Raw genomic sequence first — 20057 nt, forward strand, 5'->3', positions numbered from 1 at the left:
GTTTTTCTAATTGCTACCATAGTCGAAGGCGTGGTGAAAATGAGTTACTGCTCAGACTCTGGATATTGAGGATATAGATGTCCTCCTTTAACATTTCTGTCTCCCTGTTTGCCTTATTGCCCGGGCTGTTGAGGATTCATGGACGCCACCGAGAGAAGCAGAGCGAACTCCACCGTGAGCAGCTCAGGGTGGTGGAGTGTATCCTCGCCCGGTGCGTCTCTCCGTTTTCAGGATGTAACCTCCGACGCGGGGTGGGAGAGGTGCTGTCACTGCGCCGCGGCTGCAATGAAGTTTTCAAGACTGGACTTGATTGACACATCCAGCACAACACTAACAGCGAGCACCCTCTCCCACTGTCACACACGCTCTCACTCAGGCCACAGTTTTGTCAGTGCAGCCCACAGCCAACCGTATATCATGCGCTCACTTGCTCAATGCCCATATGGAAGTTGTTGGGATGTGATCCCCCAGGAGGACAGGGTTTGTGGGTTTTGGTGAGCACAACGTCTCACAAAGTCAGCTTTACAAGTTGCGGGCACACACCCCCAGATCCAGATATCCTCCACAGAGCAGCCCCAGCATGCTGCTCATTAGACGCTGTATGTGGGAGTTTGAGGGTGCGGTGGAGGCACGATATAGCGTGGCTAAAAGTAATGTACACAGTGACATGGGTCAGCTGTAGGTTAACAAAATTCCCCCATAGAAGCGAGGTGGGTGAGGAGAACACAGGCTCAAACTACTGTATTGGAGTGAAACAAACCACACTATGATGGAAAAATGTGAATCCATGACAGAGGCACCTTCATTTTGTGAAATATTACCCATCTAGGATTTACCACAAAGAAAAAAAAATGAAGAATCAGTCAAATAGGATAAGACTCCTCTCCTCTGTTTCTGATTAGAAAAATAGAGAAGGTCAATTCTGAAATTGTGCCTTAATGAGAACAGCAGAATTACAGTAACTACTGTAACAAATGGCTGGCCATAGACAGCGAAAATTAGTTTTTGGCAAACCCAAAAATGAGGGCAGTTGCGCTGGCAACCATGCAGAAATCACATGTTGTAAAGAGATTAACACTCACTTGAAATGATTAGCATCTAGATGCAATTGTATTAACTGCTCAATAGCCCAATTCTTAGCTTCTTCAGTGGATAGTATCAGGATGAGGCCTTCTGAACTGAGAGGCGGATTTTCAGGCCTGTTGCCTCCGAAACTGCCTCCCACATTTCATGAGATCTTTCCGGTCTGTGGTCACTCCTACCAAGAGGCTCCCGCTATCATCAGACACTTTCTCTGACTAGATATTTAGTTGCTCAGTTGTTTTTGAAATTTTGTGCAAATGTTCAGCAACATTTAGAACCTGTTTGACAGTGTATATCCTAGGCTCTAGCCCTCTCTCAAGCATTAACACACACACACACACAAAATCACACAGACACAAATTGCACCATTAATGCCATTATTATAACATTATGTGCTGGTATAAATTCAGCAGTGGCCAAAAGGCGATAGCCAGTCAGCATTACATTACCGGTGATACATTCTGCTCCCACTTTGCCTCTCAATCTTATTTCTCAACTTCCTGTTTCTCAGTTACATACGTTTGAAAAGGCCTTAGTTAAGCCTTTTGTCATATTCTGCTGAATCCTAATCTCCGGAGCGGCTCCCGGGCTCCAAATCTCATAATGGCACATAATCTGATCAGCCTGCAGAGAGAGGCCTTCCCAAGATTCTCATGATTACGCTCTCATTATCAATACTTTTTCCAAAACTTTTCAATATAACATTACCTTTGGTATTACTGCTGTACTTGTGTGAAAAATGTGGAGATTTTTATACGTGTTTGAGTTATGCCAAATATTTGGTTTCAGATTTCCCTTTGCTGAATGAAAGGACTGTAAAGGTTTGATGGGTTGTGTTACTCTGAGTTAGAGGAAGAGGGATCTCTGGTGGATTGTAATGGACTGGAGACAAGCACTAACTTGGAAATGAGAATTCTGTGGAATTGGAGGGGGAGTGAGAATGGCAGCTTTCCCTATATGCACACACACTTGCAAACCTAAGCTTGTAACTAAGGTTACTATAACCCACTGGATGAATTGTGGACAGTTCTTACAACACAACAAATACTTTTTGGTTTCATGATTTATTTGAATGGAAAACTGATCATTCGAGTCCCAAATGAATACTGTTTGGCAAACGATGGGTGCTTGTGCATTAAGCTCAGCTGTCATGGATTTGTTCGGGGCCGTTACTCGGACAGTAGAGAGCTTATTTGCCTTTTCTTCAAGTGTAACTTAAGGTTGTGAGGGTTGGAAGGGAAAGAGCTTGTGCAGCTACTGTAGAGACCGCAGATCGGCTTAAAATGAAATTGAGGATATTTTAGCTGCGCTCAGAGAAAAGCTTATTTCTGTGCTAAAAATTTACTTTATTACTTTATCACTGATTTGTCTGGATCAGTGCTTTTGTTTGGAAGGATAGGTCAAACCTGCCAACAATAGCCTAATAGCTTACACTTTTCAGATGACTGGGTCTGGACACAATCTCCCCAAACTTGGCCAGTCTGTCTCAGTCATAATTAAGGCTGAAGTGGCAATGCCAGGAATGTTTGCCATTTCTCCTCTTTTATTTCCGATGAATTCTCATTTTATTATTACTCTCCCAAAGTAATAATTACAGCACATATTTGTGAAATGGATGGAATGTGAGGCAATTAATTTTAATGATGTGCAAGACAAATCTGCACGACAGCAATTACTGCGACAATGTGTTCAACAGCCCAGAGGCAGGGCCCAGAGACAAGACGGACGGGCGGTGACACTGTATGCCATGGCCAAGCAGGAGGCTTCATGTGGGACACATGTAAGGCCCAGAGTCGCTGACCTGTCCGATCTGCTGAAAAAACATGGAATGTGTTTGTCTGGTGCCATTTCCGTGCCACACGGCTGAAAAACGGTCACTCGTCACATGCTGGAACACATACCCCGACGTGAGCCAGCCATGAACCTCCAGTTATAGGGTTTTTTTTTTCTTCTGGTGCGTATTGTTTCTCATTTCAATTCAGATGGTTTATTTGAACAATTCAGTTTCGCACATTATTGAGTTCTCCCCCGATAATGTCTTTGGAATCTGTGGCCTTTTTGATCCTCTACTTCATCCCCCAAAAGTTGAGGTTCAGCAGACTCCGGACAAGGCTGTGGAACCCGGCCAGCCAGTACTTTAGTTAGATGATGTAGTTAACTCCTTGCCAAACAGAGCTCAGGCAATTCCTATTTTATCCCGTGATGGAAAACTCGGATCATATACCACGTTATATGAAATCCACGAGCACACTTCCCTAAATATGTACGCATCATCAAAAAGGGCTACATTTTCCTCCAAGTAGTTAAATAAAATGCCGTAGTGAATTGTTTGCTTTGAATACCGTAAATCACAGGAGTACGGTGATGATCTGTTATTTAATCCTCAGTTTGTCCATTTTTGTCATGGTACCTTGGTCTGAGTCTTGGTAATGCAGAGCTATCTTTGAGCTGACGTGCATCACGGTACAATTTGCTGCTACAGTCTCAGCCATGTGGATTTAATCAGGCATTCTTCATGGAAATATACCTACTGTCAAAACACAAAATTAGAAGTCTCAGGGAAAAATTGTTGTGCTCTGCTGTCATGCTTCCTCATGTAAGCTTAATTATGTGTTCACGCCATCGAGAACAACATCTCTGGGGTGTAGTGTGCTCTCATCCAAGACAAACTGAGAGACGAAGCAGCCCCGAAGTCTGAGTAGCATCTCAATAACAGGAAGTGCGCAGCAGGTAAAGCGTTGCTTGCACCCAGTACGGCCTTTTGACTGCCCGCGCTCCTTGCTGCCAAGAGCTGTGGCAGCCTTCCTGCCTGCGATCTGTCAAGTGTCCCCAGCATCTGTGTCAATAGCATTCCATAGCCCTGTTGACGGAGCACCGCTGTTTGCTTTAGCCGCCACAGACGAGTGACCTGATTTACTGTTCTAGGACAATGTCATAAATCCCAAAGTGCCGTCTACTACATACACTTGTGTCAGAAGATCGAGAGCTTGTTTGCTTTACATTGCATGCCACAGGTCTTTCAGTATCACAAAAGTAGCTGGAGTGTGAGGGGAGGCTATCGAGGGTGCGGAGGTGCCAGTAGTGGTTGTTCTTCCACGACCACGACATTACCTCAGTGCTTTGTTTTTGCGGACTATTAATTCGAATTGTATGTAGACCTATCTTTTAAATGCAGCATCCCCATTTCAATTTGGATTGTTTTTCAAATAAAGGATCTATCTCTTCAAAGCTTTGTGTAGATGAAGTGTGACCCTTTCACATTTGGCTTTTAGAATCCATTCTTTCCCATTTGGTCATTTTTTTATGACCTTCTACTTTTATTACCCTTTAAGCCGCCTGCATTACTATGAAGGAAAACATTGCATTCTAGATCAGTGACGGAAGGTATTTCGAGGAAATCACTGCACACTGAAATGCCAGTGGCACTAAACTGAGCCAAGATCCTGAAACAGGCTTTACCTTAGTGAGAAATTGGATAAGGGTTTAATGTAAGTGATCATATACATTTAGACTAAACAGGGCAGTTAAAGGCTCATGGGAGATTGAACATGTCAGCCCCTCCAGGCTTTCTACTGCATAAAAAGGACAAAAAGGACTGAATCAAGGACTGAGAAGTGAACCTAATGGCCTCTTGATTGAATCATTTTAAAGTGAGGCCCGGTGCTGAGATCAGGTAATGTCATGGTAATGTTATGCCACTGCTCCCTCATGCTAAGGGGCTCATACACCAACATGACCCGCTGAAAACCCGGCTTCCGTCTGTGCTCTCCTTTCAGCTGACTGCCAGCCCCCCTGCCAGAACCGCGGCTCCTGCAGCCGCCCACATACCTGCGTGTGTCGCTCAGGCTTCCAGGGGCCTCGCTGTGAGGAAGTGGCTCCGGAGCAGGTGTACATCCGTGATCGAGGCGCCCTGAGGCGCGTTGAGCCTGGCAACAACCCTTTCCAGAAGGACCAGCAGCGGAGGAGACCATCAGAAAGGCAGGCCGTCAACACCGTCCGGGCCCAGACTCCACGCCCTGGCACCACAAGACAACCTCTCCAAACTGTGTAAGTTAAGTGACTGTCTCTTCATCTTAGAGCTCAGTTCCTTATGATGCAAACAAGCAAGTGAGAGTGGTTCAAATGATAGATTTTAGAGGGAAGGGGCCCCACTGACCACTGGTTGTAAGCTCATTTTGGAACTTCAGCTTGCAGCGGAAGTGAGAAAGTCACAGATTCTTGATGGTTTGGAGTCCATCCAGTGTAACAGCCATGAACACTGAAAAACTGATGCCAAACCACTGACAACCCAGAGGTTTTAATTTGAGTAAAGGACTTCAAACAGGATATCTCCTATGCTGCTCTCTTTCTTCTGCAGTGTCACTCTGACCTGCTGATAAAGAACCACAGACATTTATTTTAAAATACGGGCCTGACATCATGGCAGATTGAGCTTCTCTTTTGACCACAGGAATGTATTTCATAGTGAAGACTCAAGTAAAGCACAGATTCGCATGTTTGATTGTGATCTGTTATTTTTTACAGCAAGGCAATGTGTTGTTTTTTTTGTTTTTTTCCCAGATATTATTCAAGTCAGCTGTTTATTTGGTCAGCTGTTTGGTGAATGTGCTTTCGTACATGTCAAGGTTTGTCTTGGAGCGTCAGCTACAGAACCATTAGTGTTATTACACCCAGCTTCACAGAAAACAAACTGTATCATAGTATATTATTTAAACACACTGCACAGTAGTTGGTTGCACTGCTGCTCATTTCTGGGTGTTGTTTATCATTGTATTAAATCAAACCAGATGACTGGGTTCATAAGTGAAATATTTAATACACTCTAAGTAAAACAAGGGCTAAACAAACCAGCTGAGCATTTGCTTTGACATTAAAGAGTGCAGGTCACTCCAAGGGGGGTTAAGAAGCCATTAAAAACCATGACGTTAACCCGGTAAAATGGACGAAAATAACCCTTTAACAAGTGATTTGCCAGTCAGAGGCACGAACTCGTGTTGTTTACTATGAAAACAGAGAGCAGGTTTGAAGGAATCGTATTTTCTTTAAGCTTATTGCAAGATTATAAAAATTTCAGTTACTTATTTGATTCATTGTAGTAACTGTGGCTACCAGTGTATCCAACACAGCTTGACAACTGCTCAGACGAAGCCTTCTGTCAGTGCAGTCGGCAAATTCTCCAAAGACTACTAATCAGACAGGCTTATTGGCTTAGGGTTCTTGGCTGGGACTTCATTCTGTTTTACTTCCAATCATGTTGGAAATCATTTTTTTTCCTCTTTTTGCTTGCCTAAGTATATTGCTAAACCTTTTTGTCAAATGGTTTGATTAATCATTTCCCATGGCTCGAACCATATTTCTGATCAAGGATGTTGAAAGGGAGTAATTGTTTCCTGGAATATTGTGATGGATTGTTGTTGCTTAGGGGTTCAGGCTTATCTTGTCAAATTGTTCTCCACTTTGGACTCGGGCCCAATGCTTTTCTAATCCACTCACAGTCAGTTGAAGTGCCATAATTTGTTTGGGCACTGAGGTCACCATTCAGTTTCTAGCCGGTTTGTCATCTGGGTAATTTCTCTCCACCAAACCTCTGAAACATTTTCAATTACAGTTGACATTTATGGTGCTCCTCGTACTAATTGTGGGGGTCTTATGTCACCCTCTGTTTTGCTGGTGTTATGGAGTTACGCTGGCTGAGCCATCCACATGTTTGTGGTAGCTCAATGAAATTCTACTAAATGTTTTGGCAGATGCTCCTTAAAAGCGTTTTTCTACATCCTCCTTCCCAAAACTATTATTTGGAGTCACAATAAATCTTCTAATCAATGCAAGGCCCCTCAAAAGTGCACAGTTGCTATGCATATGTTTTCTTTGTTCTTGACTCGTAAGGCATTTTTTCATCCTTAGTCACAGATTTGGGACAAGTAGAAAGTGAAGCTGCAGGTTTAACGTTGCAAGAGGCAGACAGTGTTCCTGAGTCACACATGCCCCTACAGTGACTATTTTGATCTCTTTTGGTTCCACTGAAGCTGACTAACTGGTTTCAACAGGTGCTGTTAAGCTCAAGATGAGCCATTTCTCCCTGCCAGAGTGCAAAACTTCCCAAGCTTGCAGCCCCAGCTAATCCAATTATTAGTAAATGTGGCCAAGTAATCACAGAAGACTCTGATTTGAATTTACCCGACAGGCTGAAAAGCCTCTGCCCAAGCTATAAAATGTCTTAATTTAAACATCATTTGAAGAGTTAATAGAGCATCTTAATCTCATGCATCTGTATTTTTAGGCTGCTTATGTTGTTTTTGAGGGCTTGTGTAACACAAATGAAAGCTCAGCCCAAGTAAACTCCTGTAAACGTTCAACATTATTTGGTCCTAGAATGATTGTTTCAGGGTGGAACAGTGTTACCCCTGTTGAAATAGTAGAGGCAAGTCTTGGTTTCATATATCAGGCTGCAGCGTCACTGCTGCCAGGCCAGAAAAGGACAAGCAATGGGAAGTCAGAGAGAGAGACAGATAGAGAGACAAGACTTAGTGTCAAAGCTCAATTAACAAGTAAGAAGAGGAGTGGAGAGGACAGGCGCCTGGGTTCAAATAGATTATCATATTGGTCTTGCCCCCACTTATATACACTTATATACAAACACCACTCAATACATTTATCTGTCCAGCACTCCTCTGCTCTCCTCCTGACTCCTCTCATCCCCTTCTCTCTACCAGAGGAGGTGTGAGTTACTATATATGTCTGTCTTGGAAACAGACTTGAGTCATGATGTCACTAGCACCCTGTCACTGACTTTGCCTGTCAAGTTTTGCCAAGAATAAGAAACTGTAGAGCGTGGACCGAACAGTGAGAATGACAAACATGGGAATCAGAGGTTACCAACAAGAGATTTGCTGTGGTAACTGTTGATTGAAGGACCTTCCCTTGAAATGACACCAGGTTTCACTAACAGGGACCATACATACTGTGGTTGTGTTGAGCATCTCCATACTACCATGCCGATATTTATAATTTCTTAGATATTTCTCGATGGACTGATTTTTGTCCTATTTGTGCCTTATACCTTGAAGTCACTGTAGCTCTTTGTTTTCCTTGGAGCATATAGCTTGTAGTCTATAAATGCAGTTGCACATAAATGCAAAACAGAATTTCTCAGGGTTGAGAAAAAAACACCACATTTAGAAATGACCCCACCAGTCCATCTATATGAAATGCTGTGGAGGCCTCCGGTCCATGCTCAGGTCAGTTCAAGTCCAATGTCCAAGTCATCTTACTGGGTTAGTGAGCAGCCGCATTGATCTGAAAACAGCTTTTTAAGAGATAGAACTATGTTTAAATGTGAATGTGGAGACAAATGCACATGTGCAATATTATTAATACTGCTGACCACACCTAAAATGATGAGATTGCAAGAAACGGTAGATATCATGTTTGAGGTATAGCTACTGGAATGGTAGACAGATCCTTGGCTAATCTGTTAAAAGAAACACAGAATAAATTCAACAATAAAAAATGGTAAACTTATCAAGTATCGCAAAGTTATACCAGGCTTTTTCCATGTTATCTCTTTTTTGTCTGTGAGATGTGTTAAATAACAACAGCATTAATTGTTGTGTCTGTTCTGTGTCATTTTTCCCAAAACAAATCAAAGAGTACCTCGTCATTCCTGGCTAGTTGGTCGGCGATTAATTTGCCAGTTCAGAAACAGGTAAACTTTGTTAAACTTTTCTGTTTGAGAGAGACGGGCACATCTCCTTAAGCGGAACAACAGACACAACTAAATTGAAAAGATTTGACTACTTTATGTGTACACACAAACTTAATGGATCAGTGTCGCTGCCCGTATTTCATTTTTCAATAAACTGCCTAGTTAGCAATACTACTGAGTGAATCCAGAACATTTATGAGCAACATTCGAGTCTAAAAGTCTTGATGGGATGGACAAAACATGTGAGGAGCATCTTGTTCACTGGATTTCTGGGACCTGAGATCAGTAAGTCTTTATCGTACTCCCTTCCCCTATATTCCTCCTGTCTCCAGCCCCAGTCGTCCACCTCCCTGTTTATCATGTCAACAACAGAGACCTCCCAAAGTCTGGCCAGCACACAGCAGTCTAGTTCTCTTGGTGAAACGTCAAAATGGGTGCATCCTATATGCAGCTGGCAAACAAATAACCGGTTTCTCCTCTGTCCGGCGCTGCCCCTGCTGTGTAACAGAGCTGTGACTTTCCTATACGGGATGTGCTCAACGGTAGTGAAAGGTTTGTTCCTGTAGATCCAGCAGGTTGTAGCCACTCTGTCAGCTCCCCTGTATGAGGGTCAGGGCCACTCCAGACTCAGCTGGAGCCGGGATAATGCATGGAGGATGCATTCAGGGCCTCCTATGGGCCCTTCATATCAAGCACACTCCCCAACTGTTCTCCGAAATCAGCGCTGTGCAGGAAACGGAGAAGGGCAGAGCAGGATGTGTGCACAGTATGTAGGTCATCCCTCCAAAGGTCATTTCTCTCTGGTCACCACCGTTGCCATCACCGTTATCAAAAAAATGAGGACAACCAGCGGGAGTTACCTGGATACCAAAACTATGCAGAAATAATATAAACAGCTCAATTTGCCATGGTTCTTGAAGTGGACCATAAACATATCGTATATTACAGAATATCCAATATACAGATAGCCATTTGACACCACTGCATTACAATGATAACCACTCCCTAAGCTGATTCTGTATTATCATAGTTACACCATTCTTTGCTGTACTGTACTAGATATGATTCGGTACTCAGTATGATATGATACAATACATCAAGGTGAGATATTATAAATACATTTATTTAACACTATAAGGCCAGAGAATGTGGGAGAGTAAAACAGGGCTGGTAAGACATCAACTGAACATAAGGTCAAAGTTAAGTAAAGTCACATTCTGAATATATTTCTACATTAAATAGTCTTCCCTGTGGAATGTGTGATCAGGCATTCAGTCAGCTTGCAAACTCTAACCATATGATTGTCACCTGGACGTTTGCCACAGGCGGATCACAAATTCATTCACACCCAGTGACACACTGAGTTGTTGAGGAAAAAAAAAGTACACCTAGTAACATGGAGCAGAATGACCCTTAAGAGGGTGATAGATATGCCTTTCATTGCAGTCACTGTTTTGCTTATATCAGCCCCAACATTTGCCTGGTGACTAATATGCCCAGTGGTTATGTGGCTTGTTGACTCAAGGCTTTGCACATACCCACACAGCCGTTTCTCAGAGGAAACTGTGGTCATGGTGGGAGTTCTCAATGTTAATCATGGATCACTGGTTGCTTTCACTCCCTCTCCAGACAAACCACACCATCAGCACCGATGGAGGCCGCTGTCAGAATCGTCTAGGTGACTTCACCACCTGCCAAATAATTGATGTGCATAGAAATTCAGGATTCTTCTTTCTTTTTTTTTTTCACTGTTATTGGTAGTAATGATCGCTGAAAATTCTGAAGTACTGGGTGTAAGAAAAGTGCAAAAATGTAGGTGAAATATAATCTTGAATGTTGAAGGCCAGGGTTGGAAATCTGCTCAACAAGTTTCTCATAACTCAGTTGAGAGGGTAATAAATTCAAAGAGTAGCCTAAATCCCATAGTAACTTAAGGTCTTGTAATACTCTTGATGCCTTCGACTCTGATCCGATGTGTGTGTTCTTAAAACTGAGAGAAATGAAAAAGAATTTTAAAAAATAACAAAAATGACTATGCCTGGGAAAGTTTTTATACTGTGCCACCTGGCAGTCTGCTTTACTAATCAAAGAGGAAGTGCCCAAAATCATCCCCTTGTCTCTGTTTTCTGCTGCTGCCAAAAGAGAGGAAGCCTGCAGATGGGGGAGTAAAGCAGGGCTGAAGTGGAGTAGAGGGGAAAAGCATTGGGTAATTCCCACATGTTTTACATGCTGCTCTCCTCTGAATAGGGCTCTATTTTTCAGAAACATAGCATATGACCATATGTGTAGAGCTGTGATTTGTTTCCCTGGTGCGGGCAGAGTGGGAGTGAACTTGAACGAGGTCAGGTTAACCAGCTCAATGCCTATGGATGACTGGCATGTGTGCCTTGTGTGCTGATGCTACAAACTTGACCTTTGCCCTGACCCTGGTCCCTGGTGAGCAGTTTCACTTGTGATATGAATGGGTTAGGGCTTTCCGGAACATGGCTGGACATCCTCTGCCATGGTGTGGGGTTGAGCATTGTATACCTCTGCTAACTTGGGATTAACATAAACATGGCAAAGTGCAGACTCAGCGGTGGAGGCCACTCTGTCCTCAGGTGAACCCTTCACAGGCTGGGTGAGACCTGGGAAATTTTGCATTTTTTTATAACATATGATGGTAGCAGTATGGGCAAATATTTAGTTACCGTTTAATACATTCACTGTATCCAGCTAGTCTTTATGATATATATGTCTAAATACTGCCTTTTCAAATGGGAGGAAGTTTAACAGTCTTATTGCCTGAGCCAGACAAGGAATCAGAGTTGGTTGGTTCTCCGCTGCAAACACAGAGCCAAACAAGTCTCATGAGTATTTGGCTTCCTGCTAGGCCAGAGGGAACAAAGGACCATAGAGAACTCAGCGTGGGACAGATATGTCTCTCTCTCTCCCCATCCCAGCCAAACTCTCCAAAGCCCCGTCAGGAACACACTCTCTCTGCCGCAGAGCCGGCGGGCTCAGGGTCCTTGGCCAAATCCTACTCATCAAGCAGGCCCGCACAGATGCAGCTGTCGGAGGGACAAAAACGGCAGTATAGAAAGGGGAAGCCTCTCCCAGAATGCCCTGCAGCCTCCAGCTCCGGAGCTGAGGCAGATGGAGACAGCATCAATCAGGCTGCCTCCCAGATATGGGGCATGGTGTTGAAAGCATGAATTAGCAGTGTGGCTGTGCATGGGACCAGTTAATCCACCCAGAGGTCAGGATGCACGGTTCCTGAGAGCTGAAGCAGCGGAGCAGACTTGAACCTCCAGCTCCAAAAGCGACAACAATGTCAGAAGTCAAACAAGCCCCTCAATGAGCCCACCCAGTGGTGCACTTCTCAGTAAGCCTCCACAAGTGGTTACATACATATCTCACATGCTTCCGTCCCCCATAGAGGAGTTGTTGTCAGTTCTATATCCAGACATTGAAAATCAATTTTGCGTTGGCTTTCATATCTGCATATTTTTGTCTTGTTCTCACTGAATGTCTTGTAGGATTTTTATTGCTTTTCAAACCGAGTTTATGGGCCTATGTCAAAAAATTCCCTCAGTCACCTCTTTTATTGAAAGACCAGCTAGGCTCATTGTGGAAACTGTCTGATACATGACACTGACCAGCTTAGGCATAGTCTCAGTCAGCACTTTGTAATGACTCTTCCTGCTGACCCGTCTTGTGGCATTTTACTAAAGGAATGATCAGAGCAACTCCAATAAACTGGGGAGTATTGAATGGCCTTGCAGCTCACCATGTCTCCAGGCATTTTGATTCTGGCCACTGAACCACAGTAATTTCAGCCGTTTGCTTACTGTGCATCCAAATTCAAGGCTTCCTGAACTTCTTACACCTTCATACGCTGTTTTAGAAGTGCTGGGGTGGAAACAAACACGTTCACAGTCATGTAGCCCTCAGAAGATGAAGGAAACAGTTTATTTCACAGCTTTTGGCCCAAATTTAAGTGGCCAAAATAGTCATAGTTTGATCACGGAACACTGGCAGACTTCACCAGGGTTACATTTCCTGAAAAGCTATTTTCATGCTGGCACGAGGAATATGTACACCTACAAAATCAAGTGAAACTCATCTCTTCATTCGTCCGCACTTGGCCTATTCCAAAGACAGTTTTTGCTAAATAAATTTCTGAAGAGCTTTTGCTGCTTTCCAATTGGTGCTTGGCCTCAGTTACTTTAAACTAAGCCTCATCCCCTAGTGGAGAAAAAAGCTGCAATTGGAGTTAGCACGGAGCAATTTCATCCCCGCTCTCTTATTCAATCTAAGCCCACTGTAATTCATTTCACCCAGGCCCTGGCTGCTACTAGCAGGTTTCCTGGAAGGCCAGCCAGACAGAGAGAACATGATTTAATCTAGCCTCTATGACTGGTGCGATAACCCCTCCGACACACCCAGATTTTCACAAGGGGAAATATTCTGCCAGGACTCACAATTATCCAAGTCATAATGACTAGAGATTTTATCAAAGAAAGAGTGGGACTTAATTGCTCACTGATGTTCGGTCTTGCACAGCCATGTACATATATGAGAAGAACATTCCCTTGTTTTAGAAAAGTTTGCGGTTAAAGCAATGCATTTGTTTTCATTTTATTCCTAGTTTGCAGCATGGCCCACTCCTTGTTCCAAAGCAAAAGGTTTTTCAGCAAACACTCCAATAAACACAAGGACATAGCTGAGGTTCTAGGTTTAAAATGTAATCACAGAAACTTCTTGACATTCTGATTGTTTCTAATAATAAAAAATGCAAGTGGCCTGTTTGCATTGTAATGTTTTATTCATCGGTGCTTTACATAAAACTCTTTTTGTGTCCTTATATTCAATCAGTGGTCAGGGCACTGTATGTAATGCAGTTTCTCAAAGTTTGAAGGGCACATCAGTGATGATGTAATACCAGGTTGACATGCAGGCTTCATGAACGCAGGCTTTGCTTTGCAGCTCTGTCAAATGTCACAGTGGCCAAGACTGTACGTTACAGCATTTACCACCAGAAATTAAACATTCACAAAAGGCTGTAATTTAAGGCCAGACTTTAATGTGACAGACGCTGGTGTTGGGTTATTTTGGGATTTCCAGTGAACACAAACTTTACCTCCCTGCCATTGGTTGACCTTGTTGCTATGAGAAAAACACAACAACAATATAATGAAAATGCCCTCAAGGGCTGTGAGGGGTATTATATTTATTGTGGCATGCTTAGGATCAAACCTCAAGTTTTTATTGAAAGAAACACACTTGGACCTCAGTGGTGAGTGATGAATGAGGCAGCTTTGTATAAAGCCTGGGGAATGAAATGTGTGACCACAGTGGTGTTTGACCACTGGTGGTGCAGATGGTTTGGTGGACTCACTGGGTGGGTAAAAAAGGATTAATTCTTTCTCAACCCGCAGAGACTTCTTTCACTTCCTAAAATACACAGAGAGACCAAAGACCTAAGATTTTATGAATTAAAATTTTCCTACTTTGCCTGAGGGACTTAGAAGCTAGATCAAGGCCGGGAAGACCGCCAAACCTATTCAAAGTAAAGAGAAAATCGCCTTCCCAATTAGCTATTAGTTTCTTATGAAATATCAGATGTAAAAGCTGCCTTTTTGCTTAATCCAATTCTGAGGAAAACCCATACTTGGCGATGGGCCTCCAGAGTTAGATAGACATGTATGTTAGCATTTTAATGGCTAACGTAGAGTGCTTTCTCTTTTCCCAGTTTTATCATAAGTTACGTCTTGGACATCACTGAGATTCCCGACACTGTTGGGCTTTGAATAGCAAAACATTAACAAGAGTCAAGTGTGTATGTCCTTGTTAATATTCTTGAATAACAGCTCCCAGGCGTAGTTACAACAGTCTGCACCCTAGTTCCTGGTCTGCAGGCTTGGGTCTGTTAATTGTGGAGCACCATCTGCTGTGGATCCTTATGCTCGACAGCGCTCTTCATTTGACACAGTTAAGTTAAAATTCAGTCTGTTTTATTCTACCTCTCAGTTTAAGCACCACTGTGCTGACTCATCCTCTCAGAAATCTTGTATTTCTGCAAACTCTTGTCCACATACCTTTTTTCATATCACATATCATTTGCATCTGAATTTCCATCTCTTTATTGTGAAGGAGTATTGTTTTTGCAGCTTTATTGCATACAAGAATTATTTGTGTGTCTGAGATAGCGCTCTGAAAATCCCACAGTGCTCCGGTCTCTTTTTTAGTGCATGTTTTAGCGAATGTTTTCCAAATACACTCCTAAGGCTTGCTATCCTTTTTTGGCCAAGAATATTTGCAACAACTGTGAAAGTGTTCGTTTTTTGGCTGCTGTTTTTACGATTCAGGCACAATTAGCCCATCTTCCAGATTTTTGTTGTTGCTCCAAATTAGATTGATGATCTGCATATTCACTCTCCAGCTATGAAATGAACTATGCTCTCGTACACTTCCTCTGAATGAGGTGAAATTGTGTAAACTTGGATTTTCACTTGGTCTCTGATGACCATCATTTACTTTCCACTTTACCAAGTAACCTTCAAATTGCCCTAATTACCAGCAACTCTTACGTAATAAGGGAAATTTTGGATGCAGTCTTTGTTGGAATGGAGTAAATGGTGCCATTAGATGATTTGTTTAAACAGAGAGAATAATAAGGGATCGATTTTCCTAAGCAGGATAGAGCAGCGCTGCTGTTGATTGGTCATAAATAGATGATTTCTGGGGTTTGACGCTCATCTTTCTGGAGGTCATGTCCAGTGCAGTACAAAATATAAAGGCCCAACACAAAGAGCACTTTAAGGTGACAAGACTGGGAGCTGCTGAGTTGTGCAGTGTGACCCAGTCTGGGCTGCTTATGCCAGACACTCCTGCCTGCTGTCAGACAGTCTTGTTTAGACAGTCTGCTCAAAGCCAAATGGCTCTATCCAACATCCAGACAAGCTCTTCATATCATTCTATTTTCTGCATTAGCTTCCATAAGCCAGCAGTCCAAGCCATTATAGATGTGGGTTCGGACTTCGGTATTCTCAAACAAATCAAGATGAAAAATGAGCTTTGCCAAGGTAGAGTTGTGTGGAACTTCAAGTGCTGAGTGAAACGGTGAAAAACTGTTTAATATCACAGTCCTGTACCTCTTTCCAAGCCACTTGGCACCCTAAGCCCCAGAAAACTAGATTCTCTGTTTGAAACACATTAGTCTTAACTGACAAATATGATTTATTTCATATGGAGATGTGGCGAGATAGAGGATAATGAAAGGACGTTAGGGGATATGGAGCATTTGTTGCTGAATGAATCAGCTGTTGCCCATATGATACTGTACAGCGCTTAAGATAAACAGTGTTCTGAGTTCATAATACAGAGTGGAGCATGGACGTAGTTTCAGATGTAAACAGTCCTGGGGAACTGGGTCAGTGCATGTGTGTGTGTATGTGTGAGTGTGTGTGTTAAGTGTGAAGTGGATCATCAGATTCACAGTGAATCTGAGGCCTAGCTTAATGGCTGCTGTTTTCCAGCTTGGAGAAACAACATGTTGACCACTGGGATGATGGGAAATGGTGTTTTCTGAGCCCCCAGTGTGTCTGCGCCCTGGCACCCTAACAAAGCCACCTCACAGAATGTGTGTACAAAAGCCACGCTCCATCCCAACTTTCTTCCCCCCATCTTCAAAGTATACCTAGCATTATGCTTGGCAGTGTTATTCATTGGATTCTATTAACAGCATGGTTTATGAGATACATCATCAGCAGAAGGCTTGGAGATCAGAGGCTTGTTTTTGCCCTTTTTGACTGTCCTCCAGTTCTTGGTCCTGGCCTGTTTTATCAGGGCTGGCCCATGTGCTGTTTGTGCCCCAAACTGCCTCCCGATCCAGCTCATCTTGGTCAAAGGGCGTTCCTAGAACTGCCACGCAGCCTGACATCCCTCCATGAGAACTAATATCCACATGTCGTAATGCGGTGATGAGTTCAACGATCTAACACACAGCCAATGGATGCTTTTATAATGCATGGGAGGCTTCGCCGTGTTGTTTCTTGTGCAGCGCAGGTTCTTGGCTATCACTGTGATATGTAATTTCCCCAAATGTGGAAGGTTTAGTTCTCATTGGCTTCCACATATGTGAAATAAATGATGAGAGAAAGCAGACAGTGCCAATGTCTTTATGTCTCAGAGTTCTCTTTTTTGCTATCAAATATTAAGTGATGCTTTGATCAAGTATTTGGACTGAGATTTATCAGTACATGGACTAGCAGGGTGTGTTAGTCTTTGAGTATAATTCTTGAGCACATGCTCTGAACATGAAATAATGCATTTCACGAACTGTACACAGACAAGACACACGCTGTACACAGCTGTATCTCACTTGTAATTATATTGTCTGCATGATAAACATGATTCGGGCCCATGATTTCAAACACCATGTGCATCCAAAATACTTCTCATGGGCCATTGCTACTGTAACGCAGTTAATCTAAGAATAACTATTTTATATATAAGCTGTAAGCCATTCAGACAGCCGTGAACACCAGGCATAAATAGGCAATGCTGAAAGACAGTTTAAGGCAAGAGGAAATTCTCTAAATTCTATACATTTTTCCACTAATTTGATTGTGCCTCGTCTCTGTATTTATTCCATATGCTCAGCAGACTATCACCGCCATCAGTGATTTAATTAAAATAATATGGCCATCATTTGATACCCAAAATATTTTTTCCATCTGTCTCTCAAACCATGTTTCATGTAATCTTGGCAGATGTCTTCAAAATTGCTGTCCTGTCACCCAGAACAAGGCTAGGGGAATCGTTCATTGTTCCACTGTTGGGGCCTTGAGGTTCCTAATGAGGACATCAAATGTGCGGAGAGAGAAAGTGCTTGCCCTCTCCACCCCATGGCCTGCAGGCAGGGAGGGCAGTGGTGAGCTCATGCCGGGAGGAAGTCACTTTGCCATTGAGAGCGAGAGATGAAGAGGGAGCAACATCTGGCTCAGCCTAGGAAGTGAGGCAGGATGCGTGCGGGCTAGGTGTCATTGTCAGCGATGGAAAAACCCCACCATGACACTGACTGGGTGGTGAGGACGGGTCAGCCACGTCCAGTCCCTCCTCACCACCTCAGCATAATGCTGACTGATGCAAACACATCTTGTTTCCCTGTGTCACATCCTTTCCACAGGACCCACCCTGCAGTTTCATGATCTGGGTCAGCAGCTGGCAGCCATAGGTGCCACGCTGTGCCTCCTGCTGTCTGTCAAAGAGATGACGTGACGGACCATTATCAGCGTTGTTTGTCTCCAATTTTCCCCTTCTCATTTAGCGTCCCGTTCCTGTGGCAGCAGGAATGTGGTTTGTGCTCTGGGAATAAAGAGACATGCAGAGGCTTGTGCTACATCTAGTGCAGCTGGCATAGGGTGTGTGTATGTGTATGTGTGTGTGTGTGTTTGTGAGCGTGCACATTTATGTGTACGTGCAAGCATGCACACACGTGTTTGTTTGTCTGATCAATGTATCTGCCTCTAGCCTGATGGAGCTGACTCAGTGTGTAAATACGTGGTGTGTGGCTGAAAACCACATGTAATAAATGTTAATGCATGGTTTATTTCCCAATTTGAGGTTTGATTATAGCCTCAAATAGAGCTGCAGGTTGTAGGGCCGCAGGTGTGCTTTGTGCTGCTCCTCTGATCTACCCAGCCTGGTTCCTCTTCGTCTTGCTCTGCTGACTGCCTGTCAGTGCAGACCAGTGGGATCCAGATGTTTTTTACACACTCCCTGAGGTTTCCAAGACCCCAAGAGCCGAGCAGGGCGGGCTGTCTGTCTCTTTGTCTGTCTGTCTGCCTTGCAGGCACGCGCCTCCTCCAGGTTGCTCACATGAGCTCAGCTTCCAGGTCACACACCACCGGGTCAGTAATTGACCCAAATCAAATGCTCACCGGTAAAAAACGTGCCCTTCACAATCCTGGTCAGGCTTTGTTCTCCGACCCTAGTTTTAATACTTCCTCTGGCCTTGTGCAACACTCAGGATGCTGCGCCCTGGTCGGCTGCAGTCAAACAGAACAAGGAGTTCATAATCTAGTCAGGCACACACAATGGGTGACAAAAGGTTTTGTAGCCCTGATGGGAAGATCTAATACGTTTAATCACACACATACATCTTGGAGACAAATAGGCCAGCCACACACAGTCACACACACACATATCCACTGGAGAGTGGTGCGTTTTATTCCCTCCGGTTGCCTTGTGCTTTATTTTCTGCTAATCAGCAGTGAATGGTCTTCTCTACAAAATGTCTTTTAATGGCAAACAGAATCTTTCATTAATTAGTGAGGGTCATGCCTCTCTGACTTATAGCAGATGTTAGTTGAGAAACACATGCTTAAAAAGCATATGATATTAATTTAATTAAAACAAATTATGTCCAAATCACGGTATCTCATCTATAAAACCAGTTAAGCAATGTGATGACCTAAGACAGCATGTTTTGCTCTCTCAGGCGCAGTATCTTATGTTACACTTGTTGCTTAAATGGATTACTTGGTGATGCACGTGTAAGTTGCTGGTGGGTGTATCTCTCTGTGTTTATGTATGTATGTGATATTTTTGTCTGAGGTCATGTGTTTATGGTGTTGAATGATGTGACTGACAGGACCCAAGTGAGACGGGGACCCCCAGACTCCTCCCCTCAGCAGACTGGGACCTCCCGCACTGTGAAACGTTACCCATCATCCGCCGGGCCTATCACCTCCAACGCTCTGCCCAGCTCCAACGGGTACAGCAATGGGCATGGCAGCGAGTACCGAAACTGGCACGGACAGAGAAACGGGCAGTCCCCTAACACTCACAGACCCACCGGCAATGGTCAGCTGCATGGACAGCAGTACAACAACGTGGTATTACCAGCAGGTAAAGTCAGGCAGAAGCGATCTATGCATAGCTGCCATACACTGTGAAGTACATATTGCAAAACCGGGATCTGTTTTCACTTTACATGCATACTTCACATTTCCACTCTCCGTAGCCACGTCAAAACAAACACGACCCATTTTGGCACAAAGCACAGAGGAGAATGCATACATACACATCCTCTGGTGTCATCACTGAATGGAACATTAGACACAGAAAAAAAAAAAGCTTGGCTGGGACCCAGACTGCACTTCCCCCTCTCCCACCACCCACTTTGTGGTTTGCATCACACCAGCGTTTGATATCCCTGTCATGTGTGCATGTGTGTGTGTGTGTGTATGTGCGTGCTTGGCGAACTCGTCCACACACCCAC

The 20057-nt window shown here is 43.6% G+C and overlaps 1 protein-coding gene across 2 annotated transcripts in view; it reads left to right on the plus strand.

Moving 5' to 3' along the window:
* The window catches only part of LOC115354403 (latent-transforming growth factor beta-binding protein 2-like), an 86369-nt gene that overhangs the window by 11525 nt on the left and 54787 nt on the right, over positions 1 to 20057 (plus strand). For both annotated transcript variants that reach the window (XM_030044794.1, XM_030044795.1), the window contains exons 3-4: positions 4860 to 5130; positions 19428 to 19684. In XM_030044794.1, the coding sequence (XP_029900654.1) occupies positions 4860 to 5130; positions 19428 to 19684 (528 nt within the window). The remainder of the gene's footprint in view (positions 1 to 4859; positions 5131 to 19427; positions 19685 to 20057) is intronic.

This window comes from Myripristis murdjan, chromosome 22 (genome assembly GCF_902150065.1).
Source record: "Myripristis murdjan chromosome 22, fMyrMur1.1, whole genome shotgun sequence".
Taxonomy (NCBI): domain Eukaryota; kingdom Metazoa; phylum Chordata; class Actinopteri; order Holocentriformes; family Holocentridae; genus Myripristis; species Myripristis murdjan.